A 27,696-nucleotide genomic window follows, 5' to 3' on the forward strand; every position below is an offset into this window, starting at 1 on the left:
ATGGACAGGCAAGGGACACCCCCACCCTGCCTTCATACAGGATATGTTTACAGGTGCTTGATCAATAACATGCTTTCAGCTTCCAAGACTGCAGGGGAGAGGTGCACTGCAGGTAAGACACAGGTTTTTCACGCCCCATGTTTTCCCCTCGGCCAATAAAACCTAAGCACGACTCTCTCCCTGGGTTTTGTCCCCACTTTGGAGCGCCACCCAAAAATGGGTGTGTGCTGCTTTTAGTACCAGTGGGATATGTAGTTGGGGCACTACTAGCTGTTCCACAACCCTCTCCAGTACAGGAATCAATTTATACAGGCAAATTGACGGTGGGTCAACTAAGGGCACCTGTCTACCTCCACCACTACCTGTTACACGCCAGGGGCAGCGGCCGCCGCGCTTACCCCTACGTGTCTGCTGGTCGCTCCGGCGGCTCTCGCCGTCCGGCGGTCCTCGGGTCCCGGCGTCTGGCTGGCGCGGCCTCCGGCGGTTCCCTGGAGCGTGGGCGCCGTCGTGACGTCCGACGTCACGGGGGTGGAAAGCGGCTGACGTCACCTACCCGCTCCACCAATCGCGAAAAGGCGGGGAATTCAAAACCAGACGCCAGCAAAGCCCCGGCGCCTGAGTATCGTCTTTCCTCTAAGGTGGATGCCAGTGCTCCTGTTCACCGTGTGTCTCCCAGCGGCTGTACTCCAGTGCTTCCAGCGTTTCAGGGTGTCTTTCGGCAGCCGAGTTTCCAGAGTACCCAGCAACCAGCGTGGTTCTTTGCAGTGCAGTTAACAGTGTCTTCAAACACCGCTCTCAAATTCTTCAGTGACCTTTACCATCGCTCACCAGTTCTTCATACAACAGTGTCTTTAAACATCGCTCACAAGTTCTTCATTTAATAGTGTCTTTAAGCATCGCTCACAAATTCTTCAGCGTCTCTCACCACCGCTCACAAGTTCTTCATTCAACAGTGTCTTAAAACATCGCTCTCAAATTCTTCAGTGTCTTTCACCATCGCTCACAAGTTCTTCATTCAACAGTGTCTTTAAACATCGCTCCACCAGTTCTTCATACAACAGTGTCTTTAAACATCGCTCACAAGTTCTTCATTTAACAGTGTCTTTAAACATCGCTCACAAGTTCTTCATTTAATAGTGTCTTTAAACATCGCTCACAAATTCTTCAGTGTCTCTTCACCATCGCTCACGAGTTCTTCATTCAACAGTGTCTTTTTTTGTGTAAACTGTTTTTATTGATTAAAGCAGCAGACAAAAACATTACAGCAATACTTTTCCAAAAAAGGGGGGGGGCAAAAAACATCACATATCATATATTGTCAGCACACTACACATAGAGCGCCCAAAGTAGAAGAATAATTTGTCTGCTTCGCTTACAACATCAGAACTTATAAAGGAAGAACATTTTAACAAAACAGCCTAGGAAAATGGGAAGAGGAGAAAGAGAGAGAAGAGAAGAAGGAAAAGGAGAAGAGAGGGAAAATTAAGACAGTGTGGAGTCAGGTGTGAGAGTCTGCGCGGTAGGGACAGGCTGTTTGGGGGACGGAGGGGGGGTATCCACCAATTAAGGGTCTGAGACCTATTAGAAAGGCATTGTGATCGGAATATGAATATGGATATGAATATGAATATGAGGGGGGTTATGTCGCCATGTAGGACCGATGCAAAGGTGTATCCTTAAAGTCGTACCAAGGAAACCAGATAGCTATAAAGTTAACGGTTTTCCCGGATGAGAAGGAGACAAGGTCTTCCATATCTAAAAAGTAATCGATCTTTGTGAACCATAATTTAATCGAGGGTGGTAAGGTGGATCTCCAAAGGAGTGGAACAACCGCTTTTGCTGCGTTGCTAAGATGTCTCAACAGGGAATGTTTGTAGGAGTGTGTTCCTGCGGGGGTGTGATTGAGGAGCCAAAACCTGGGTCTTTCGGGATCTCATCTCCCACTATCTGTTCGGTACACTTAAATACCTCTGCCCCAAAATGGAGTTATAAGAGGACAATCCCACCAAATATGTATGAAACTCCCTTGGGCGTTTTTGCATCTCCAGCACAGATTCGAGAGAGAGGGAAACATTTTATTGAGAACAAGAGGAGTCCTATACCACCTATATATAAGTTTATAGAGGGTCTCCAATGTCGATAAGCATAGAGAACTCGCCTGGGCGTTCTTAAATACGGAATCCCAGTTAATCTGCGTAGGTAGCCCTGACAGTTCCCTCTCCAAGGAGCCAGAAAGGTAGGAGGCTGCGGGAAAAAGTTTTCCATGATAAGCGCATGAGATTTGTGAGATAGTATGTGTGGGAGAACTGGAGAGGTGCATAGTCTTTCAAACCCCGGTGAGATACCCTAGCTATGTCAGAGAGGTTCTTAGAAGATGAATATGAAATGATGAACCTGCAGGAACCTCCAAAACTCAGCACTATGTAGGTTCCAAGAGGACTGAACATCTGAAAAGGGAGCGCACCCTACCCGAGTTCACCAGCTGACCAACTCTAAAAAATCCCGGCTTCCGCCCATGGAGCGAAAGCTGTCCCGTGAAGACCTGGAGCAAATTCGGAATTATGAAGAAGGGAGGTTAGGGGGGGACCATTTGGAGGATATATGGCTCTGGGATCTCAGCATGGCCCATAATTTAAGCGTGGGGGAGACCGTGGGTGTGTAACCTTCGGGAGGGTAGGAAGCCAAGGTGCAATTTCAATATAATGTGGGAGACAGCCCTCCTCTAGTAGGACCCATTGTTTGCGGTCTTTAGCACGCGTCCATTCCAAAATCCTATTCAAATGTACTGCGTGGTAGTAGTTAGGAATATGTGGGAGTTGTTGCCCCCCTTGATGTTTTCTCCTAAATAAAATGTCGTGTTTAAACCTGGGTGTCTTACAACCCCATACAAACGCGCGAATAAGATTCTGGACGTCTCGGAGCCAAAGCAGGGGGATGTGTATCGGAAGGGTCTGGAGAAAGAATAGTATCCTAGGGAGGGCGTTCATTTTGACAACGTTAATCCTGCCGAACCAAGACAGTCTTAGTTTCTTCCATTTCTGGAAGTCTAGGCGAAGCCTAGCCAATAAGGGGATAAAATTTAGGGAGAATAATTTGGATAAATCGTTGGTCAGTAAAACACCCCCAAATATTTTAATTTGTGATCATGCCAGGTAAAAGGAAGGCATGTTTCAGGCCCTCTACTGTATCAGGAGGAGTAGTTAAATTCATGGCAATAGATTGGAATAATTTATTTTGAAGTTAGAGAGGGCTCCAAACTTCTCAAATGCTACCATCAAGTTTGGCAAAGAAGTGACCGGTTTTGAGATTATAGCGAGTAAATCGTCGGCATATAAAGCCAGTTTGTATTCAGTCCCTTTTACCAACAGACCCGAGATACTCGGGTTAGCCCTAATGCTTCGAGCTAATGTTTCCATGCAAAGGACAAAGAGCAATGGGGATAGTGGACAGCCCTGTCGCGTGCCATTGGAAATTGGAAAAGAATCAGAAAGGGAGCCGATTAATCCTAATTTGGCAAACGGGAAGTATAAAGAGATAGGATTCTGTGAAGACAGGCGTTACCGAGTCCAGATGCTTCAGTATGCCAGCCAGAAGTCCCAGTCCACTCTGTCAAATGCTTTTTCAGCATCGGTCGACAGTATGATTGATGGGGATGAAAGCTGGCTGGCATAGTGAATCATGTTGAGCACTTTAGAGGTATTATCCCTAGCTTCTCGGCCTAAACAAATCCAGCTTGATCTCCATGTATCAGACCAGGTAATAATAGTTTAAGGCGGTTTGCAATCAGTTTGGCAAAAAAGTTTTATGGTCTATATTTAATAGTGAGATTGGAAGTGCCGGTAACTGGAGCAAAGACTGGGGTCTTTACCCTCCTTGGGTAGAACTGCAATATGGGCTTCGAAAGATTGTGGGGAGAAAGGCGATTGTTCTGATATGGTATTAAAGGCTCTCGTGAGTATAGGGACTAATTTCTCTTTAAAAGCTTTATAATAGGCAATGGTATATCCATCAGGGCCGGGACTCTTGCCGTTGGGAGAGGATTCAATAGCTTTCTTAACCTCCTCAGTAGAAAACGGGGCATCTAGATCTTCTACCTCTTGTGTGGATAGCGTGGGGAAGTCTAAGGCCCGTAAATAGTCAGCTATGGCTGTTTGATGGGACAACTTGTCAATTCTTCCGGTCGGACCAGAGAGGTTATACAGAGTGGAATAATATGCCCTAAAGGCCCTAGCGATGTGGGGTGTCTCGTGTTGGGATTGACCGTGGCTATTTTTAATTGTGTGAATAAAAGTAAGAGCACGTTGTTCTCTAAGGGCTTTGGCTAGTAATTTCCCAGGTTTGTTGCCCCATTGATAGTATCTGCTACTGCACTTCCGATAAGAAAACTTGACTCTATCAGAGAGTAACTTACTCAGATCTGCCCTAGCAGCTTCGAGATCGGCATAATGTTGTGGGGTTTGGGATTTTTTGTGTAGAAGCTCGAGAGATGGTATTTTAGACAATAAATCACCCCGAAGTTTCTCCCTCTGCTTTTTGCGGAAGGATCCTATCTGGACACAAACCCCCCTAATGACACATTTGTGAGCTTCCCAGACTGAGACTTTGGAAATGTCATCCAAGTCATTGGTACAAATATAAGAATCTATAGCGTTGTCAATTCGAGACCTACAGTCCGTGTCCTGCAAAAAAGTGTCATTAAAACGCCAGGACCATTGGCGATGTGCGCTGGGAGGCAAGCGTAAAGTGAGGTTAACTGGGGCATGATCTGACCACACAATCTGTCCTATAGAGGCATCAGAAAGGAGGTGTAAGTGCCGGTGGCTCAGAAACAAGTAATCAATTCTGGAATATGTCTGATGAGGGTGTGAGAAAAAGGAGTAATCTATCTCAGTAGGATGTATCAGTCTCCATGTGCAATCAGCTGGTGGTCGAGCAGGGCGCGCCTCATTCCCCTATGCTCCCTCTCCGGCCTGCAGGAGATCTTTTTAGAATTGTCCTGGCGGGGATCTAGGGTCCAATTTAGATTACCTCCCATCACCACCACCCCCTCCAAGAGAGGTTCCACATTATCTAGAACTGAGGATATAAAGGAAGGTTGTTTAGCGTTGGGAGCGTATATGTTCAAGAAAGAAAAACGTTGACCGTGTATGTCGCATTTCACCAGCAACCCCCTACCCTCAGCTATTCTATGGGAGGCAACATTAAGGACAGGCAGGTGGCGAGCCAGTAATATAGCCACGCCCAATGTCTTACCAGCAGAGTTATTAGACAGGAAAACATGAGGATAATAGTGACATTTTAGGGACGGGACGTGTCCCATCTTGAAATGTGTTTCCTGAATAAAAGCAACGTCAACTTTCTCATCTCTAAGCCATTTAAGAAGTTTAGACCGTTTCTCAGGAACATTCAACCCTTTGACGTTAAGGGTAGTTACATGTAGATCATTCACCCCCATTATCAGGCGGACCTAATTGCTTCACAATAGCCTTCCCTACGGCAGACACTGGGGGAGGTGAAGGAAGAGCAGCAAGGGAGGGGAATAGGAAAAAAGGGAAAGCAGAGAAAAGAAGAGAGAGAAAAACAAAACAAAAAAGATGCAGCGTGGGAAACCACGCCGTAAAGTACTTTGACATTAAACAGAGATGATAATACTACAAAAAGGACTGCTGCAAAAAGGACAGGAGCGGAATCCTGCCGACTCCCAGTCCAAAGAAACAGGGGATGCAGCATAGTGGGGGTCCTATGGGGGGCCCAGGACAGCGACCATCCACAAGATAGAATCTAAACAAATATATGGTATTACCGAGGTGTGCACAAAGGCACAGGTGAAACAAAAATAAAAATATAAAAGCTTATATATAAAAGTGTACATATAATCCTTAAGCTATCAAACCAGGTTTCATGCAGGCAGATCAATTATGTATGCAAGTATCGTCGCCAAGATAATGAATACAGCATGAAAATAAACCAAAATAACATGTCGACGATACCTCATCACTTATCTATGAAACCATAACAACTGTATACTGTTACTAAGTTACAAGAACCGATCTCACGTGTGAGCAGCACATAGCACTATTTAAGATAAAAAACTCAATGTATAACATGGGTAGCAAGTAAATTTACGTCCGCTTGGGACGAGACTTCTCATTCAGGGAGGCTCTGAAGAACGTGGACCAGGAGTGGCTCCCCGCGTCCGTGGGGAACGAACTTGCTGCCACGCGTCGTCTGGAGGGAGCACAACAGGTAAGTCCGGTAGGTGGTGAAAAGCGTCCCAATCTGGTAACGGAACCGGAGGAATTCCCAAGATCGTGAAGAAGGCCTGTAAATCCGAAGGTCTAGAGCAGGCATTCCCAACCACGGTCCTCAAGGCACACCAACAGTGCAGGTTTTAGTGATATCCAGGCTGCAGCACAGATGGTTAAATCAAAATAACTGAGGTACTAATTAAGTCACCTGTGCTGAAGCCTGGATATCACAAAAACCTGCACTGTTGGTGTGCCTTGAGGACCGTGGTTGGGAATGCCTGGTCTAGAGAGACTCGCGACTTTTCCACCATGAGAAACCTGGAGGGAGAAAGGGAAGCCCCATCTGTATTTCAGCTCGAGTTTCCTGAGAGAGTCAGTAAGAGGTTTCAAGGCTCGACGTTGTTGTAAGGTCGACCAGGCAAGGTCAGGAAATATCTGGATCTTGTCCCCTTGAAAGTCAATGCTGTCCAGCTGACGGGCCGACCTCATTATTTCCTCTTTTTGGACATAATAATGGAGCCTGCAAATCACGTCTCGTGGTCAGTCAGAGGGTAAGCCGCGAGGACGTAGAGCTCGGTGAGCTCTATCAAATATAATGTCCTTGTTCGGATCCAGGTCAATAAGTTCTCCAAATATCGTAGATAATGCGGCTGTCAGGTCAGCCTGTTGAACACTCTCAGATAAGCCCCTGACTCTGATATTATTTCGCCGGCCGCGATTATCCATATCCTCAATACGTGATTTTAGAAAAGAGATATCGTCCCTTTGATGAGATAGCAACTCCCGAAACTTAGTCAAAGAATCCAAGCTAGACGACTCATGGCGTTCCAGAACATCAACACGGGTCGCAATTTGAGACATGTCTTGTCGCAGCGCTGTTACTTCCCGAGTGATGGTGGAAAGCAGGCGAGTCTCCAAGGCCGAAAAATCTTGCTTCGTAGGGAGTGATTTTACATGAGATAAGATCTCGCTTATCTCCGCAGACAAAGTGGGGGCCTGCGGAGGCTGCAAAGTCCCAGGGGACGTCATGTCGTCTACCAGACCGTGCAGATTCGGGGAGGCCGGGACAGTAGAAGAAGCAGCGGGTATGGAGGTCGGAGTAGTTAAGAACTGACGTAAATCCGACGAATGCCGGTTCGTAGGGGATGAGATCGCGTCCGGCTTGGTCTTGGCCTTTTTTTACTTTATCCCTCTCACCATGAGATCGGTCTTCAAATAAGACATTGCAGCATTACACTTTCACAGAACCTCTGCAATATAGGAACATGTGGATCGTCGCCGTACAAAAGCCCCCACGTGGTCTTAGGGCGGCATCAGGCAGGCAGACACATAGTTATGAAGCTATATAGCTGATCTGGGAGTAGATACTGGACGCCGTGCGCCAGAGAGTACACGGCTGCAACACCACTCCCCAGGCTCCGTGGCCCTCTTGCTATGATCAGCAACAGCAACAATTCTATTATAGCTCTGATAGCAGCAGGGAGCCAACTGGTTCATATGGGTACTGCACCAGGGTTGGAGACAGTGTGTGGGCAGCAGAGGTCACTGCTATGCCTCCAATATAGGACTCCGTGCAGCACACAGCCCTTCGATCACCCCACTCCCCTCCCCCCACTAACCACAAATCCTGAGGTGAGCGCTCACTTCCGGGGCCCAGCGGGGGAGAGACAGCAGGGAGCAGCCGTGCAGCGGAGATGGCCGCCGGGCGTCTTTCCGCCCCGTCACGCACAGCGATGTCAGGGGCACTCGAGCAGCAGTGAAGGTAGGCAGCGGTAAGCGGGCAGCGGGGGAATATCTCTCAGCCGCGGCTGGCGGCAATGCAGTAGATAGAGGTCCGGTAGACGTTCTCGGCCCGTTCCGGGTGATACTGGAGCTGCTTCCGGGCTGGAGAAGAAATCGAGGCCCCGGCTTATGGGAGCCCCATAGGCCGCAATCTGCAGGAGCGGTTAAAACCACTCCCCGACTCCGCAGCACTAACAGGGGCACTGCAGGGGGGAACAGGAGGAACAAGGGAGCCGCTGAGGGCACAAAGGAGTCCAGAGAAGGGGTCTATAAAGAGGGAAAAGCTCCGGGTCTCAGGAGCTCACTCAATATGCGACTGCCTCCATCAGCAGCCAGACCACGACCCCCTCAACAGTGTCTTTAAACATCGCTCACAAGTTCTTCATTTAATAGTGTCTTTAAACATCGCTCACAAATTCTTCAGTGTCTTTCACCATCGCTCACAAGTTCTTCATTCAACAGTGTCTTTAAACATCGCTCACAAATTCTTCAGTGTCTTTCACCATCGCTCACAAGTTCTTCATTCAACAGTGTCTTTAAACATCGCTCACAAATTCTTCAGTGTCTTTCACTACCGCTCACAAGTTCTTCATTCATCAAGTGTCTTTACCATCGCTCTCAAGTTCTTCATTTGTTAGTGTCTCTCAACATCGCTCACAGGTTCTTTTTTTGTGTCTGTAGACATTGCTCACTAACTCTTCAGTAACCTTGGACATTGCCCACAACTTCACTTCTGTTTATGTGTCGCTGTATTGCTCCCTTCCCATAATAAAGTCCTTCAGCATTTTACACCAAATCTAACTGTCAGAGTCCTGTATGAGGAAAACCTATATCCAGCCATCTCTGCTCCGACCCAACTGTGATTCCTCTTCCCGATCATCGGAAGAACCCCCGAGTTCACAACACCCCCAACCCAGGTCAGTGACCGTAAACTCAGGCCACATGGACCCGGGGGATCGGAACCCTGAGGCAAGTGCCATCCAGGACCTGGTTACCCGAGTTCAGAGTCAGGAGGCGGCACAGAGCCAGGTGATGCAGTATCTCCAGGAATTATCCGGCCGGCTGGATCAAATTCAGGCTTCCCTGGCTTCAGTAGTTCCGGCTCCAGCTCCAGTACCCGCTCCAGTAGTTGTCCCTGGTAACGTTCAATCTTTGCCCGGAACCAGGTCACGCCTTCAGCTACCCACTCCCTCTCGTTATAACGGGAATCCGAAGAATTGCCGTGGTTTTCTCAACCAGTGCAAGGTACATTTTGAACTTCTCTCACACAACTTCCCAACGGATCGGTCCAAGGTGGCGTACATTATTTCCTTGCTTGAGGGTTCAGCGTTGGATTGGGTATCTCCGTTATGATCTGATCCTTTGGTTTCCAGTTACACCAATTTTATCGCGTCTTTCCGAAGGATCTTTGATGAGCCCGGCAGAACGACCGCTGCTTCTTCAGATTTGCTCCAAGTCCGACAAGACTCCCGTTCAGTGGGACAGTATGTGATTCATTTTCAAACCATAGCCTCTGAACTTCACTGGAATAATGATGCTCTCCGGGCCGCTTTTTGGAACGGGCTGTCCGACCGTCTTAATGATGAACTGATCACTAGGGATTTGCCAGATTCTTTAGAACAGTTGATCTCACTTTGTGTAAAGGTGGATCTTCGCATGCAGGAACGAGGTGGCGAGCGTAGTCGGTCAGATCGATCCAGATTCCGGTCTCTCCCGGCTAAGCAAACGGTTACCCCAAGTCCAGACGAACCCATGCAAATCAATCGATCTCGGCTCTCCCTGGAAGAACGACAGCGCCGTCGTGAGGGTAGACTCTGTCTCTACTGTGGAGCCGCGGATCATTTCCTCAAATTCTGCAAGTCCCGTCCGGGAAACGGGCAGTCCTAGTTGGTTCCGGAGGAGTCGAGTTAGGGGTTACATCCAAATCTTCTCCGACAGTGGACTGTTTACTCTCCGTGTCTCTGTTTTCTGAGTCTATAGCCAAACCTGTTAAGGCTCTGCTGGATACTGGGACTGCGGGGAATTTCGTTTCCCCTTCTTGTGTCCAGAATCTGGGCTTACAGTTACAGTCTGTAGAACGACCTATTACTTTGACTGCCATCAATGGTACCCAAATTTCTGATGGTCTTATTTCAAGTCGCACAGTGCCGATCAAGCTGCAGGTAGGAGCTCTGCATCAAGAGTATCTGGAGTTTCTAGTGATTCGGGAGATGCCCCACGATCTGGTTCTTGGTCTTCCTTGGCTTAAAACTCACAACCCTCATGTCGACTGGAAGTCGTCATAAATAATGTCCTGGAGTTCATTTTGTCATTCTAATTGTCTCACCCCTGTCTATCCGCTTCGTGCATCTTCCAAGTCGGATGAGGAGCTCATTCCAGAGGCCTATCGGGATTTCACAGACGTGTTTTCGGAGCAGGCAGCCAATCAGTTGCCACCCCATAGACCCTGGGACTGTCCCATTGAGCTCATCCCAGGGAAAATGCCACCCCGGGGACGCACTTATCCCTTATCTTTACCCGAGACCCAAGCTATGTCGGACTATATCAAGTCTAATCTGCTGAAAACATTCATCCGCCCTTCTACCTCCCCGGCGGGTGCAGGCTTCTTTTTTGTGAAGAAGAAGGACGGAGGCTTGAGACCATGTATCGACTATCATGGCCTCAATGATATTACCATTAAGAACAAATATCCTTTGCCGCTCATCACGGAGCTATTTGATAGGGTTCGTGGAGCCCATGTCTTCACCAAGCTCGACTTAAGGGGAGCCTATAATTTGATACGTATCCGACAGGGGGACGAATGGAAGACTGCCTTCAATACCAGGGACGGGCATTACGAATATCTGGTAATGCCCTTTGGCCTCAGCAATGCCCCTGCCGTCTCCCAGGGATTTGTGAATGAAATCTTCCGAGATATGTTATACCTAAGTGTAGTGGTATACTTGGATGACATTCTGATATTTTCTAAGAATCTCACTGAGCACCGAGTACAGGTCAGGGAAGTACTTCTTCGTCTACGAAGGAATCATCTCTACGGCAAGATTTCCAAATGTACCTTTGAGGTCCCTTCAATTCCATTCCTCGGTTATGTCATCTCAGGTACGGAGCTTCGCATGGATCCGGAAAAATTTACTGCCATTCGGGACTGGACTCAGCCTCTTTCCTTGAAAGCGGTACAAAGATTTCTGGGTTTTGCAAACTACTACTGCAAATTCATAAAGGGATTCTCTACCATTGTGGCCCCTATTACTGCCCTAACCAAGAAGGGGTCTGACCCAAGTCACTGGTCTTCCGAAGCTGTGGCAGCGTTCGCTCAGTTAAAAGCAGCCTTTATGTCCGCTCCGGTACTCCAGCAACCAAATTTTTCCAAACCATTCTTCTTGGAGGTCGACGCTTCTTCAGTAGGCATTGGTGCCGTGCTTTCTCAGTACTCCTCTGACGGGAAGTTACATCCATGTGGTTTCCATTTTCGCAAGTTCTCTCCTGCTGAACGAAACTACACCATTGGAGATCAGGAACTTTTGGCAATAAAATCTGCCCTGGAAGAATGGAGATACCTATTGGAAGGTGCTACACACCTAATTACGATTTACACTGATCATAAGAACTTGCTGTACCTCAAGACGGCCCAGTGCCTGAATCCCCGTCAAGCTAGGTGGGCGCTCTACTTCACTCGATTCTCGTTCGTTATTAAGTACCGGGCCGGGACTTTCAACACTAAGGCAGATGCTCTGTCTCGTTCCTTAACGGCTTCGGATGAGGAGAATTCTGTTGAAAAGGCTTTGATTCTCAGTCCAGTTTCTATCTCAGCAGCTCCCGCCGCTCTGGGTCCTCCCCCTGGGAGAATGTCGGTACCAGCTAAATTTCGACCAAGGTTGCTGCAGTGGGCTCATGTCTCCAAGTTCACCGGTCATCCTGGAGTTCAAAAAATGTGGGAGTTTCTACAAAGGTCATACTGGTGGGACACTATGAAGAAGGATATACGAGATTATGTCAACTCTTGTCCACCATGTGCTCAGCACAAAATTCTTCGGCAACCTCCAGCGGGGTTGCTTCATCCACTGTCCATTCCTAAGAAGCCCTGGACCCATATTTCTATGGACTTAGTCACCGAATTGCCCCTCTCCAAGGGTCACAATACTGTCTGAGTGATTGTTGACCGCTTTTCCAAGATGGCACATTTTGTTCCTTTGACCGGGCTACCGTCGGCTCCCAAGTTGGCGTTATTATTTATCCGAGAACACTTCCGCTTGCACGGGTTACCTCTGGAAATAGTCTCTGATCGGGGAGTGCAGTTTACTGCAAGATTCTGGAGGGCCCTCTGTTCAGTCTTACAAATAAAGCTCAAGTTTTCATCTGCCTACCACCCTCAAACCAATGGGCAAACTGAACGCGTCAATCAAGATTTAGAGACTTTTCTCCGCGTTTATCTCTCTCCTTCGCAGGATGATTGGGTGGAACTGTTGCCCTGGGCCGAATTTGCCCATAATCATCTGTACCACTCTTCCACTGGCGAGTCCCCATTCTTCATTAATTATGCACTTCAGTCAAATCTGGAGTAGGATTCACGCTAACCTCAAGAAAATCTCCGGTCGCTACAAATTCTTTGCGGATAGGAAGCGACGGGCAGCTCCTCAATACAAAGTTGGTGACAGAGTATGGCTCTCTACCCGCAATCTCCGTTTAAGAGTGCCCGCTATGAAGTTTGCTCCGAGGTTTATTGGTCCATACCCAGTGTTGCAAGTCTTGAACCCGGTTGTCTGCAAATTGGGATTGCCTTCCCACTTTCGGGTACCAAACTCCTTCCATGTCTCTCTCCTCCGTCCCCTCATCTTGAATCGGTTCCATTCAGAACCCCCTAGGCCAACCTCTGTAGAGACTGAAGCTGGAACGGATTTTGAAATCAAAGCTATTCTTGACTCTCGTTATCTTCACAAGAATCTACAGTATTTGGTAGAATGGAAAGTTTATGGTCCTGAGGAGAGGAGCTGGGTCAAAGCTACTGAGGTGACGGCCCCCCGACTGGTGCGGATTTTTCATTCCAGACATCCAACTAAGCCCGGGAAGTGTCCAGCGGCCACTCCTGGAGGAGGGGGTACTGTCACACGCCAGGGGCAGCGGCCGCCGCGCTTACCCCTACGTGTCTGCTGGTCGCTCCGGCGGCTCTCGCCTACGGCGGTCCTCGGGTCCCGGCGTCTGGCTGGTGCGGCTCCCGGCGGTTCCCTGGAGCGTGGGCGCCGTCGTGACGTCCGACGTCACGGGGGTGGAAAGCGGCTGACGTCACCTACCCGCTCCACCAATCGCGAAAAGGCGGGGAATTCAAAACCAGACGCCAGGCAAAGCCCCGGCGCCTGAGTATCGTCTTTCCTCTAAGGTGGATGCCAGTGCTCCTGTTCACCGTGTGTCTCCCAGCGGCTGTACTCCAGTGCTTCCAGCGTTTCAGGGTGTCTTTCGGCAGCCGAGTTTCCAGAGTACCCAGCAACCAGCGTGGTTCTTTGCAGTGCAGTTAACAGTGTCTTCAAACACCGCTCTCAAATTCTTCAGTGACCTTTACCATCGCTCACCAGTTCTTCATACAACAGTGTCTTTAAACATCGCTCACAAGTTCTTCATTTAATAGTGTCTTTAAGCATCGCTCACAAATTCTTCAGTGTCTCTCACCACCGCTCACAAGTTCTTCATTCAACAGTGTCTTTAAACATCGCTCTCAAATTCTTCAGTGTCTTTCACCATCGCTCACAAGTTCTTCATTCAACAGTGTCTTTAAACATTGCTCACCAGTTCTTCATACAGCAGTGTCTTTAAACATCGCTCACAAGCTCTTCATTTAACAGTGTCTTTAAACATCGCTCACAAGTTCTTCATTTAATAGTGTCTTTAAACATCGCTCACAAATTCTTCAGTGTTTTTCACCATCGCTCACAAGTTCTTCATTCAACAGTGTCTTTAAACATCGCTCACAAGTTCTTCATTTAATAGTGTCTTTAAACATCGCTCACAAATTCTTCAGTGTCTCTCACCACCGCTCACAAGTTCTTCATTCAACAGTGTCTTTAAACATCGCTCACAAATTCTTCAGTGTCTTTCACCATCGCTCACAAGTTCTTCATTCAACAGTGTCTTTAAACATCGCTCACAAATTCTTCAGTGTTTCACCACCACTCACAAGTTCTTCATTCATCAAGTGTCTTTACCATCGCTCTCAAGTTCTTCATTTGTTAGTGTCTCTCAACATCGCTCACAGGTTCTTCTTTTGTGTCTGTAGACATTGCTCACTAACTCTTTAGTAACCTTGGACATTGCCCACAACTTCACTTCTGTTTATGTGTCGCTGTATTGCTCCCTTCCCATAATAAAGTCCTTCAGCATTTTACACCAAATCTAACTGTCAGAGTCCTGTATGAGGAAACCCTATATCCGGCCATCTCTGCTCCGAACCAACTGTGGTTCCTCTTCCCGATCATCGGAAGAACCCCCGAGTTCACAACACCCCCAACCCAGGTCAGTGACACTACCTTAAAAGCTTATTCCAAAGTAGCAGCATTAACTGGGTCCCAATCCATGTCTTCACTGGGCCCCATAGTGGGCTCATCTGCGGTTTCCCCCAGGAGGACCATGAATGGTCAGCAATTTCTGTGTTGCCTTGCCTGCGGTCGCTGTAGCAGTTGTAGCCATGCTCATCTTTGCTGTGATGCAGCATGCTGCAACATGGCTTGCTGCATGGCATGCCAGGCTGTGGCTATTCGCAGCCAGCAGTTGCTTCAGTAAGATGAGCATGGCTACAGCTGTACTTGCAACGGCAACTCCATTTTTCCGAGGTACAGTATAGATCTTGTTCTCCCTTGGGCATAGCCTTTAAGACCAAAGATCCGGCCAGTGAATCAGTTGCTGGTACTGTATGTCTGGTCGGACTTACTCTAAGATCACCTCCTGGCATAACAGAAAGTCATGTACCAAGATGAGTGGATACAGCAGCTTTGGCCCCTGAAGGTGACTGGAAGAAGGGTCCTGACTAAAGTTCTTGTGAAATGTCAAGGCAGAGTAACATATATAAGCAGCACTACACACCAAAAAATCAGCATGTTCACTAAATTCAAAAACTCTTTATGGAGCTCAACCGAGGGCACTGGAGAGCTCTGAACTTGTATGACTACAAGAGTAGTCTACGACAGCAGGAGAGTTTTGACCGGCTGCCTTTGGGAAGGAAACACCATCACGCATCACTAGTTTGCAGAATTTCGGCACAGGAGACAGTCCCTGGAAGACGAGGAGTGCTAAGGTCAACCTGTATCCTCCATCACCGAGGACAACGTTGCTGCAGTGCAGGCCATAGTTGAGGTGGACTCCAGGGTGACCAGGAACCCAGTTAGAGGAGGAGATAAGCATCTCATTGGGATCCATCCGCATGGTACTCCACGAAAAGGCTGGACTGAGCAAGGTTTCTGTACACTGGGTGCCCCATCAGCTTCTGCAAGAGCAGCATGAGGCTCAGGTGACTTGGTGTCGCAATATGCTACCCAGGTTTGATAGCGGTCAATCAAATTCTGTCTGGGAGATCATCAGTGGCAATGAATCTTGGATATACAATTTTGACCCCGAGACAAAACAACAGTCGGCCCAGTGGACCCCAGTTGGAGGTACTCCGCCACAGAAGTTCTGACATGATGGCAGCATCGCTTAGCAGATGGTGGATGTTTTGTCGCCAAGACTGGTCTTGTAGCTACTGTACCATTCGTGCAGCAGTTCACAGTCACTGGAGACTGGTATGCCAACCAATGTCTGCCACAAGTGCTAGAACCCATTTCCAGGTGCCGTCCAAGAACTCATGCTCGTTGTGACTATACTAAATTAAAACCTAAATTAAACTAAACTAAACTAAAACCCTATATTACTGTGGATGGGTGATTATGCTGAACCCCAATTGCTGACTGCATCTGACGACAAGTGATTGATATGCCAATGCTGTTTTTTTTTTTTTTTTAACGCATTTGTGATATATATATATATGTATACACACACACTGATGACAGATCATGTTTAAATACCAAGTTGTATAAGCAGTCAATTTTGAATATTGTTTAGAGTACACATAAATTACATCTTAAGTGCAAACTTCCTAGATATTAATACAGTGCAGTTGTTGAAATATTTGAATACGTATTTTCCATAGGTATACAGTAACTTTTCAAATGGATTGCTAATATTTTGTAATAATGAGTAACGGTTATACAATTAGTTGTTACAATTACTATTAAAATTATCAAAATAGTATATTTCCTTAAAATTATGATATTAACAAAGTAAAACTGCCCAAGTAAAATGATTTAGCAAGGACCTTAGATAATACGAAATTACTGTAAACTGAGGTAGTCCTTGAATTACAGATTCTCTAACATTAGACAAGGGACAAATACAAAGTTTACATTTACTTATTTCTCTCCTCACTATATACAGATTTGGCTTTAGAATAGAATAGAAATAGTATACAGGTAACACTATAGAATAAAAGTTTACGCTTCTTACCAAGTTCTTTTATTGTCAAAAAATAGAACAAGGAAGAGTTTCTGTGCGTTATTTTCACGGTATCGCTGTTCTCCCAATTTAAGCACTTCCAGGGGTGGTACAGGAATAGGTATGCCATTGTGTAATAAACCCTCTCTAGGCATATTGGGATCAATAATCTAAAAGAAATGAAGATTACAACGTCAAACACAATCCCTTACAGTAATGTAGGCTACAATTTCCATAACAGAGGAGAATCTTACCAATGCCGGATAGGAAGGATATCCGCGACATTTAGCCCAGACTAACTGAAGAGGCTTCAGTTCTGTGGAACGGTCAGATGACATTAGGAGACTTTCTGCTGAGACATTTATACGTTAAGAGAAAAGTACCGGAATAAGTAAAAAATACACTACTAAATAAGGAATGACTCAGAGCCTACTTACCTCGGTAGGCACAATCTCCATTAATTGATTCGAGTAGAGGGATGTGGGAGAGAGATGGTTTTCCTAATGGGGCCTGGTTCCTGAAATAAAAAACAAAACAAAAACAGAAATTAGATATGCATATGCACTGAGTGACAGATCAGGTCTAAAGTCTACACAAGTTAACAAAATAGATGAAATGCAGGCATTCTGTGCTCAGCTAAGGATCTCTTAAACCTCCCTGGAGCATGTTTTACTGAAAGATGACTAAACACACAGAGGCCGATTTTGAGTTGGGATCAAAGCTAAAAAGTAAGAAATTGTACATGGACAGTGGTGAATTTGTTATTAGGCACGTGGCTAGGGGTGGCACTTGGATACGTGTGTTGGTACTGTAGCTCGAAATGTACCAGTGGCAGCCATATTGAATGGAGTGTAAATGGGTAGGACAAGCACATACTGCCCCTGTAAGTGTGCCTACTTCGTAAATATGTATACATAAATAAAAAGAAAAAAGAATAATAATTACTGCTTCTCTTTATTAGTCTATTAAATTGTCTATCATCAAATGAGCGCTTATAACTAATCAATGAAAATAATAGAAATCGGTGGGGGGGGGGGGGGGGGGGAGTGTCGTTACTGTTGTGCCTAGGGGCGCCCTCACTCCTAAATCTGCCCCTGTATATGGAATACACTATGATGCCACACAAGGGGTGCAAATAGGTTTATTGTTTTTGCAAGCATAGTAAATACTGTCTGCTTTTGCATGTACTGTAGCCCACTAATGTTGGCAAGTTTTATTTTTACACTGCACTTTAGATTTGAGCAATCTGAAGTTCAAATCTCAGCAGATCTGCACATTTCAAATCTGCCTCACCTGCAGGGTAACATGGCTTTACCCAGGTGCCAATTTACTTGCGCATTTTAGTGTTTATCCACATAGAATAATGGCAGTCATCTTCCAACAGCAGTTACCACCATAGTAAATAAATCAACAGATTTTCATTAGATCTTCACACTTGTTATGAAGTAACACAAACAACCAGGCCAGCCATACAATATTGCATATCGGAAATTAGTGTGTGGTCAGCTTATATAGTATGTATGTTCTTACAATAGCTACTGTACTACAAAAATGTAAACAGACAGGCATTACCCACCCAGAAGAATACAAAGCTGCTTCCCTGGTAAATTCAGAGTTGCTTTCAGAATCTGATCCACTTCCTGCATGTGTTCCAAATCCATTGGCAATTTCTGGGGCACAGAGTAAAAGAAATTGGAAAACAAACACACATCAGGACATGACATCCCATCAGAACCTCACCATCTCATCCTCTTCTTTCCCAGCCTGCCTCTTTCCATCTTCTCCATACATTTTACAAACTCTGACTTTATTCTCCCCAGTATCTGGAGATAAGGTTATGGCCCTAATCTAGACCTTTCCTCCCCTGACTTCTCTCCTTTCCCCTCATTCCTATCTCAAGCTGCCACTCTGTTATTTCTTAAATTTAACACGTTTAAACCGAGCTGATAATATTTCTGAATAACCAAATTTCATTAACTTCCAGTCTAAAGTGGAGTGTCTCCGACTCCTCCTTAGATTGTAAACTCTCACGGCGCAACATGCAGCTGCACATACCCCTCTTCAGAGAAATACTACAACCCTATATCTTTTTACTGGTACCCTGGAAACCTCTGACTACTATACGTCCATATTGCCATGAAAGCTTTCATTCAATATATGTGATACCCATATAATAAGGCATCTGTGTGTTATGACATCCTGGACTTAGAGAAGGGGCATTGAAGGGCTTGTGTACTGGCAGAAGGCAGGGAGCGCCTGTCCCGCTGGAGCTGAAATACTTCATGCAATTTAATATAAACCCTTGCTGGGGAAGAGCTGGTCTGAATAATTTAACCAGCATGCACTGGAAAAAACACACTAGGACTGTTGCCTCTCAGAAAGAAGGTGATAGGACACAAGCCAATGGCTATAAAATGAGAGAGAGGAGATCGGTTGGTGTGCTGTGAGGTGGTAGTTTGAGGGAGGAGAGCTACACAACATTGAGGGCAGTGTTGGTGCTGTGAGGGAGCTCCCAACATGCAGGTTTAGGTACCTGTTCCAGTGAGGTGACCAGCGGGTGGACAGAGCACTGGAGTGGCTCTGCTCAGTGTCATTGATAGCCCCTGAAGGATCCGCAGAAGGGAAGTGTGCAATGGGCGGCAGTAGACAGGTGCAGAGGTGGATCTTTCCTACCCACAAGGTGCACAAAGGGTGGGGTGGTAACATTGTCTGTGAGATAGACTTTATCCTTCTCATGATGCAGACATTGAGCCGCCACAGGGAGGGAGGAGCACATAACTGTAGCACCTAAGCCAGCCCATAGCCCTCCTTATTGCAGCAATACTGTGTAATCCGTAAATACACGCCCTTAGAAGCAACACGAACCAAAATAGCTAGTTCTTCCTGCTTCTAGAGATCATTTATCAACATTTTGTATGGACTTGCGCAAAATAGGAGAAACAAAGATAGATTAAATGCACCTAGAAAGAACTGCCTTCTCTTATCCTCTAGCAGATATTTAACACCGTAATTTCATTATAGGATTCCTAAACTGTGAAAGAGTTTGGCAAACATAGGGGTATATGCAATTGCGGTCGAATTCCCGAAAATGTTGAAAAACAGGAAATTTTCGCCAAAAAAATAAAAAATTCGACAATGTAATACAGTACTTTTCGTCAAAAAAACGGCTATTCCAAATTCGACTTTTTGAAATTCGACATTTGTCAAATTCGACATTTCTGCAATGGTACAAATGCGGCATTTCGACAAAAGTATATTCAATTGAAGATTGTAAATTCGACAACAGTGCTTTTAGACAGTAAATTCGTCATTTTCAATCCGCCACACTTTGCTGGCGGAATCTAATAAAAATTTTTAAAAACATGTTTTTTTTTGTGTTTTTTTTATTGGTAATAGCATATCTATTTATATTAGAAGGGATTAGGTACTTGGTTTGTCTATTTAGGAGGCACAAGTATTATTTATATATTTGTAAAAATGTTTTTTTTTTTTTTAATGGAATGGGGTAAAAACCCGAAAAAAAAAATTGCGTGGGGTCCTCCCTCCTAAGCATAACCAGCCTCTGGCTCTTTGAGCCGCTCCTGGTTGCCAAAATACAGGGAAAAACATGACAGGGGATCCCCCATATTTTAACAACCAGCACCGGGCTCTGCGCCTGGTGCAAAAAATACGGGGGACAAAAAGAGTAGGGGTCCCCCGTACCAGCACCGGGCTCCATTAGCTGGACAGATAATGCCACAGCCGTAGGGTCACTTTTATACAGCGCCCTGCGGCCGTGGCATTAAATACCCAACTAGTCACCCCTGGCCGGGGTACCCTGGAGGAGTGGGGACCCCTTCAATCAAGGGGTCCCCTCCCCCCCAGCCACCCAAGGGCCAGGGGTGAAGCCCAATGCTGTCCCCCCCATCCAAGGGCTGCCTATGGGGGGCTGATAGCCTTGTTGAAAATTTAAGAATATTGTTTTTTGCAGAAGAACTACAAGTCCCAGCAAGCCTCCCCCGCAAGCCGGTACTTGGAGAACCACAAGTACCAGCATGCGGGGGGGGGGGAGAGAAACGGGCCCGCTGGTACCTGTAGTTCTACTGCAAAAAAAATACCCAAATAAAAACAGGACACAGACACCGTGAAAGTATAACTTTATTACATACATGCACACCGACACACATACTTACCTATGTTGACACGCCGACTCTGGCCACGTCTCCAATGTCGACGTCCGGGGTACCTGAAAATAAAATTATACTCACCTGATCCAGTGTCCAGTTCTTTTATTGTAATCCACGTACTTGGCAAAACAAAAAAACGCATTTACCCGAACCAGACAGACATCACAAGATAAACATAACATTATCAATAAAAACGGAACCTTGGGGGCACAAAAAAAGGAACTCCAAAGGACACCCCACAAATAGTATAACAATCTCAAATGTAAACAAAAAAAAAAAAAGAACGTAACCAAAAAATAATTTTTGGTTATAGAAAAATATGGATTCCATCAATGCAATAATTGCCCTTAACGCAAAAAAAAAAAAAAAAAAATTCGTAGGAATTGTGTTCATTCAATCCATGACAGGATAAGGGCCCTCATTTCGAGTTGATCGCTAGATGCCGTTGTTCGCAGCGCAGCGATCAGGCAAAAAATCGACACTTCTGCGCATGCGTATGGTGCGCACGTGCGTCGTACTTTCACAAAAGCCGATGCAGTTTTACACAAGGTCTAGCGACTGGGTGGTAACTGACCGTTTTCGGGGAGTGTGTGTAAAAACGCAGGCGTGCCGGATAAAAACGCAGGAGTGGCTTGGGAAACATAGGCGTGGCTGGCCGAACGCAGGGCGTGTTTGTGACGTCAAACCAGGAACGAAACAGTCTGAAGTGATCGCTAGCTAGGAGTAAGTCTCGAGCTACTCTGAAACTGCACAATCTTTTTTTGTAGCAATGCTGCTATCCTTTCGTTCGCACTTCTGCTAAGCTAAGATACACTCCCAGAGGGCGGAGGCTTAGCGTTTGCACTACTGCTAAAAGCAGCTAGCGAGCGAATAACTCGGAATGAGGGCCAAGGTGTCCAACTGATATATCCAGCGCGATTCACGCTGGCGTAGCAATTTTTCACGATCGCCACCTCTGGGGAGAGTAGGAATATGATCGATTAGAAATTAGATTGGACAGACAGGATGTACCACCTTTAAAAAGGTGCCAATATTTCTGTCCAACCAACCTTGTTGCATAACCATATCAATCATTGCATCCACAGTTCTTTTGATTGTAAACATCGGGTTAAATGGTAATCGGAGATAAGTACTGGTATCAGACAGCCGACGTCAGATTTCACGGTCATAAGCATGCCAGTCCTGCACAACAATGGCTCCGCCTTGCAGGTCTTTGCAGACTGGTTCGAACTTCTCGCATCCACATAGCGGAAAAAAGATCCCTATCAGACATTGACTGCATTGAAAAATGAACTATGTAATATACATCATCATGTGTCCCTGCGGCTTATACTATGTCGGCATGACAACTCGCAGCTTCAGGGACTGGATGGCGGATCATCGTTACTCAATACGCACTGCTTTGCCACCAAAGAAACGAATAAGCCAGTGGCTACGCATTTTTTATCAATGGGTCATTCTGTTTCAAGCATTAAATGTATGCTAATCGATCATATTCCTACTCTCCCCAGAGGTGGCGAACGTGAAAAATCTGGCGTGAATCTCGCTGGATATATCCGTTGGACACCTTATCCCCGGGTGGATTGAATGAACACAATTCCTACAATAATTTTTTGTGTTAAGGGCAACTATTGCATTGATGAAATCCATATTTTTCATTAACCAAAAATAAGTTTTTGGTTATTCTTTTTTTATTTACATTTTAGATTGTTATACTATTTGTGGGCGGTCCTTTGGAGTTCCTTTTTTGGTGCCCACAATTTTAAGTTTTTATTGATAATGTTATGTTTGTTTGTCCGGTGATGTTAATATTTATGTGGTGAGTGCCTTCAGGTTCCCTATTTTATATAGCCACTCAACTATAGCGCTGTATGACCATATTTGTATATTAATTCTAAATGTATTCCTTTGCCCCTTTGTAAAATGGAGGTTGTGCATATTATGCATACGTAATACTAGTTCTTTACCCATTTCTAACATGGCGCTGTTTTGTTACATCTAGCACTGTGAATCTACATTATTGCTATGGTGATTGATGCTGATTGCGTCACGTCCGGTTCCGGTTTACCGGGACCAGATGCGTTCCACGGACGGTGGAACGCACGCCACTTTCGGTCGCAGTTGTGATTTCGTAATTTGGTGGTTTTTAAGTTGATCTTTGAATGTGCAAGCCTACTGTTTCAACCTTCAGCTATTCACCTTTGTAGATAATATACTTATGTATTCAAGTTATGGTATCAGGTATATTTAGTGCACTTTGAAGCACTTCCTGTTCTGATTGGTGGGCGTGGCTTAAGCATGCTGTTGCTATAAATAGGGAACCTGGCAGTTGTCTCCCTGCTGCTCTTTTGTGATGTCTTGAAAAAGGTCATGAGGTGACCGAAACGTCGACACGCCGTTTCTATGTATCTGATTTGTCATTAAAATATGCCTGTTTGACTACATTGGTGAGTGCCTACATTCCGAATCTACTATATAATATATATATATATATATATATATACACATATACAGTGTACTAGGTGTGGTTATTAAATAACCAGACAGTACTTGTAAAAAACAAAACCCTACTGCGTGATTTAACAGGAAAGTGGGATATCCAATCACCAGCAGCCATTTACCGAGGGTAATTACATCGCCGTGGGCTACCCAATTAGCCATGATACCTTTGAAACAAGAACAAGGGCTGTTATGGTGAAACTACTAGCTGCCACCAAAGGAGTGTGTGAGTCTCCTTAAATAGATATACAGTAGGCAAAAAAAAAAAAAAAAAAAAGCGCTAACTCTCCTAAGCCACGATAATTTATCAGGGATTTTGTTTCACTTGCCTCAGGCTGGGAAAACCAAATCCCCGAAAACAGCCCTCTTTTCATGAGAAAACTGGGCTGCGGCTACAGAAACACACAGGTTTGTGTTTTTGTGACAAAATCTATATTTTTTTTTTATGGCTGATCAAAATTGGATAGCCTGTAAAAAAATATTGGTAAAACATTGGTGGTAATTGCGAAAAGCACCTGATGTTTTATCGTGGCTAACTGGATATGCCCCGTAAGAGGTGGAACATTGACCTTAGACAATCCCAAAATAGTTTTGTATGTTTAACCCCTCTCACACAGCATTTGAAGTAGTTGTGTTATTCAAAAGTAGAACAACTTGGAATTTTAGTTAAATTTAACAAAACGCATACCGAATCTTTCTGTATGCTAACCGAGGCTTATGGGGAAGATTGTAGGTCACCTGTGTTTGAGTGGCACAATAGGGTGTGAAAATCAGGAAGTGAAAGATTTTGTGAGAGTTCTCCTGTTTTTTTAAAGTGGAAATTATTTAAATGGCAAAATCAACGTGGTTTTCACATCAAAAAGAAATTAAAATGTGGAGAAAATAGAGAAAAAAATTAGAATAGTTTGTCAACATCCGAATGATAGCAGAAATGGTAACCATCGACAAAGAAACTGTTAGGCAAGTTTTGCATCAAGATCTTAAGGTTGAAAAAGTTTGTGCTAAGATAGTTCCAAGGCTTCTCACTGCCAAGCAGAAAGAAATTCGTACAGACATTTTGAAAAAAATTCGAGCAGATTCGAAACTTTTAGATAAAGTTATTACCTGTGATGAAACATGAATCTTCCAGCACGATTATTAGACAAAACGCCAGTCCACGCACTGGAAAATATCATCATCACCAAGAACGAAGAAAGCATGTCAAAGCTAATCCAAATTCAAAGCCATGTTAATTGCTTTCTTTGATATCAAGGGTGTTACTTTGGAAGACTGGGCACCAGAAGGCACAACAGTGAATCAACATTAATGCAAAAAATGTTCTAGAAACGTTACGGGAGAGATTCAGAAGAGTTGTGGAAAAATGGTTTCATACTCCATCAGCACAACCCACCAGCCCAGTCAACTCTCTCTGTGAAGCAGTTTTTGGCCGATAAAGAGATTGCAGTGCTAGAACACCCTCCATACTCACCAGACCTTGCACAGTGTGACTTCTTTCTCTTCACTAAAGTCAAATCTGTACTGAAGGAACCATTTTGCATCAATTACTGAGGTAAAGAAGAAAACAATGGAGCTGTTGAGACAGCTGACCTATAATGAGCTATAGCATGGCTTTGACCATTGGAAAATAAGCAAGCTGCATGTGTGGATGCAGAAGGGCAGTACATGGGAGAGGGAACAGAGTTAAAATGTACTTACTTTAATTAAACAGAAATTGTAGCATCAGTCTCGTTATTTAATAGAAACACATCATAATTTGATGTTAAATAAGTTGTTACTGTATATTCACTTTTCTTGCAAATTGTTTTATTTCTAACAAAACATCTTATAAGTCCAGTAATTTTGGGTTAAAGAACTATAACTCAGCATCTGGTATTGCAATAATATGTGGTATGAACACATTTCTTTACAGAGCAGAATCAACTTCAGTGTCCAGGGTCAGGTAACTTTATTGGTTGTAAACATAGGACCCTTCAGACCAAGCTGAGATCCGGACAAATACATATTCAAACCTTTGTGTGCATGTAAATTAATTTTTTGAAATGGTAATGGTTTCTACTAATCTATGTAAGTATGTAAGAGCTGTTTATGTAATGGTATTTCATTACTATAAACTTATTAAAGGATAGTTCTAATAAACTGAACTTAATTTGATGATGGCCTGAATATATATGTCAGCTCTACTTTATGTGCTTACTCTTATTCCCATGAGTGCAGCCGTTTCTTCTTATTATTTGTTCTGGACGGGTGGTATTCAGTATACCGGTTGTTGGAATCCCGGCGCACAGGATGCCGGCGCCGGAATCCCGACACCCGGCATACAGACACCTTTTCTCCCTCTTGGGGGTCCACGACCTTCCTGGAGGGAGGATAACATGGCTCGCATAGCGCACCACCGTGCCCGCAAGGGGCTCATTTGCGCTCACCCAGCTGTCGGCAAGCCGGTGGTCGGGATCCCGGCGCCGGTATGCTGGCCGCCGGCAACTCATACTACACCCGTCTGGACAACACTCCTTACCTCTCTGTTCAAACTGAAGACCCTGAACCTAGGTAGCAGACATTACCGACCATGTAACCACACACTACACTGATCCATCTCATACAGTATCTAAGTATTAAATATAGAAGTAAGCCAGCAAAAGTGGTTAATATTGCTTACTACTAGAAACTGGCCATGAGGCCAACATATACAGATATATCATGCTATCTGCACAGAAACATGTATTATTAGAAAGAAACAAATGATGTTTATGAGGTATTAGAATTTGAATATCCAAATGGTACGAAAAGCCTATGGGGAGAATTCAATCAGCCACAGTCATTTACCACAGCTAATTGATCACGTGGAGGATATCCGAGTAGCCCAGAAAGCTGGAACTCATCAGGCATTTTTTTCGAGGCAGGGAAAGAAATCCCCGATATCAGCCCAGTGTTGTGGCCGTGATCGTGAGAACACTTAGGTCCATGAACTTATGTGTATGCTTACCCTACCCCTGTCGGGATTCTAACCATTGGGATGCAGCAGTCTGAATTCTGCCAGCTGGCTGCATTTCAGCCCCAACCAAATATAATTATCTAGATTTTTGAAGATTTCAATCTTGTGGTTGCATATACTTGCGGTTTTACTAGTTTACTTACTACAAAATAATAGGATTTTAATTACCTACCGGTAAATCCTTTTCTCGTAGTCAGTAGAGGATACTGGGGTCCACATTAGTACCATGGGGTATAGACTGGTACACTAGGAGCCATGGGCCCTTTAAGAACTTGATAGTGTGGGCTGGCTCCTCCCTCTATGCCCCTTCTACCAGACTCAGTCTAGGAAACTGTGCCCGAGACGGACATACTTTGAAAGAAGGATATAAAAGAATAGTGGTGAGATTCCGAACCAACACACACAAACTAGAGGAAAGCCAAGCTAACCAAACTTTAAACCAGGAACAGCAACTGCTGAACCAACAATACTTAACCAAGTAACAGTGCAAGAAGAAACAAAGCACTGGGCGGTTGCCCAGTATCCTCTACGGACTACGAGAAAAGGATTTACCGGTAATTAAAATCCTAGTTTCTCTTACGTCCTAGAGGATACTGGGGTCCACATTAGAACCATGGGGATGTACCAAAGCTCCCAAACCGGGTGGGAGAGTGCTAAGGTTCCTGCAGAACTGATTGACCAAACTGAAGGTCCTCAGAGGCCAAAGTATCGAACGTGTAGAACTTAGCAAATGTGTTCGAACCTGACCAAGTAGCTGCTCACCGTGTAAAGCCGAGACACCCCGGGCAGCCACCCAGGAAGAACCCACCAACCTAGTAGAGTGGGCCTGCACAAATTTTGGACACGGCAAACCTGCCGTGGAATAAGCATGCTGGATAGTAAGCCTGATCCAGCGTGCAATTGTCTGCATTGAAGCAGGACACCCAATTTTATTGGGATCACAGAGAACAAACAGAGAGTCAGATTTTCTATGACGAGCTGTCTGCTTCACATAGATCTTCAAAGCCCTCACCACATCCAAGGACTTTGAAGTAGCAAATGTGTCGGTAACCACCGGAACCACAATAGGTTGGTTGATATGAAACGCAAACACCACCTTTGGAAGAAATTGCTGACGAGTTGTGAGTTCAGCCCTATGTTCATGAAAAATCAAATAGGGGCTCTTGTGAGACAACGCCGCCAGCTCCGATACACGCCTCGCAGAAGCCAACAGCGTGACGGCCTTCCACGTAACAAACTTGACGTCTACGTCCTGTAAAGGCTCAAACCATTCCGATTGCAGGAACTGCAACATCACGTTGAGATCCCAAGGTGCCATAGGAGGCACAAAGGGTGGTTGGATGTGCAGAACCCCCTTCAAAAATGTCTGAACTTCAGGGAAGAAAATGCATAAGGCCGAAATCTGGACTTTTATGGAGGCCAAATGTAGGCCCACATCCACACCTGACTGCAGAAAAAGGAGAAAACGTCCTAGTTAAAACTCCACCGCAGGAAATTT

General features: G+C 45.2%; 1 protein-coding gene across 4 annotated transcripts in view; it reads right to left on the minus strand.

The window, feature by feature from the left end:
- Positions 1-27,696, minus strand: part of BRPF3 (bromodomain and PHD finger containing 3) — a 344,329-nt gene that overhangs the window by 46,206 nt on the left and 270,427 nt on the right. For 3 of the 4 annotated variants that reach the window (XR_010235041.1, XM_063954946.1, XM_063954945.1), the window contains exons 9-12: positions 18,118-18,211; positions 16,979-17,058; positions 16,796-16,893; positions 16,554-16,711 (exon numbers count right to left, since the gene is read on the minus strand). Coding sequence is in view for 3 of the 4 variants with exons in the window: in XM_063954946.1 (XP_063811016.1) it covers positions 16,554-16,711; positions 16,796-16,893; positions 16,979-17,058; positions 18,118-18,211 (430 nt within the window). In the remaining variant the exon portion in view is untranslated. The remainder of the gene's footprint in view (positions 1-16,553; positions 16,712-16,795; positions 16,894-16,978; positions 17,059-18,117; positions 18,212-27,696) is intronic. The other variant, XM_063954947.1, reaches the window with a different exon arrangement.

Source organism: Pseudophryne corroboree, chromosome 2 (genome assembly GCF_028390025.1).
Source record: "Pseudophryne corroboree isolate aPseCor3 chromosome 2, aPseCor3.hap2, whole genome shotgun sequence".
NCBI lineage: Eukaryota > Metazoa > Chordata > Amphibia > Anura > Myobatrachidae > Pseudophryne > Pseudophryne corroboree.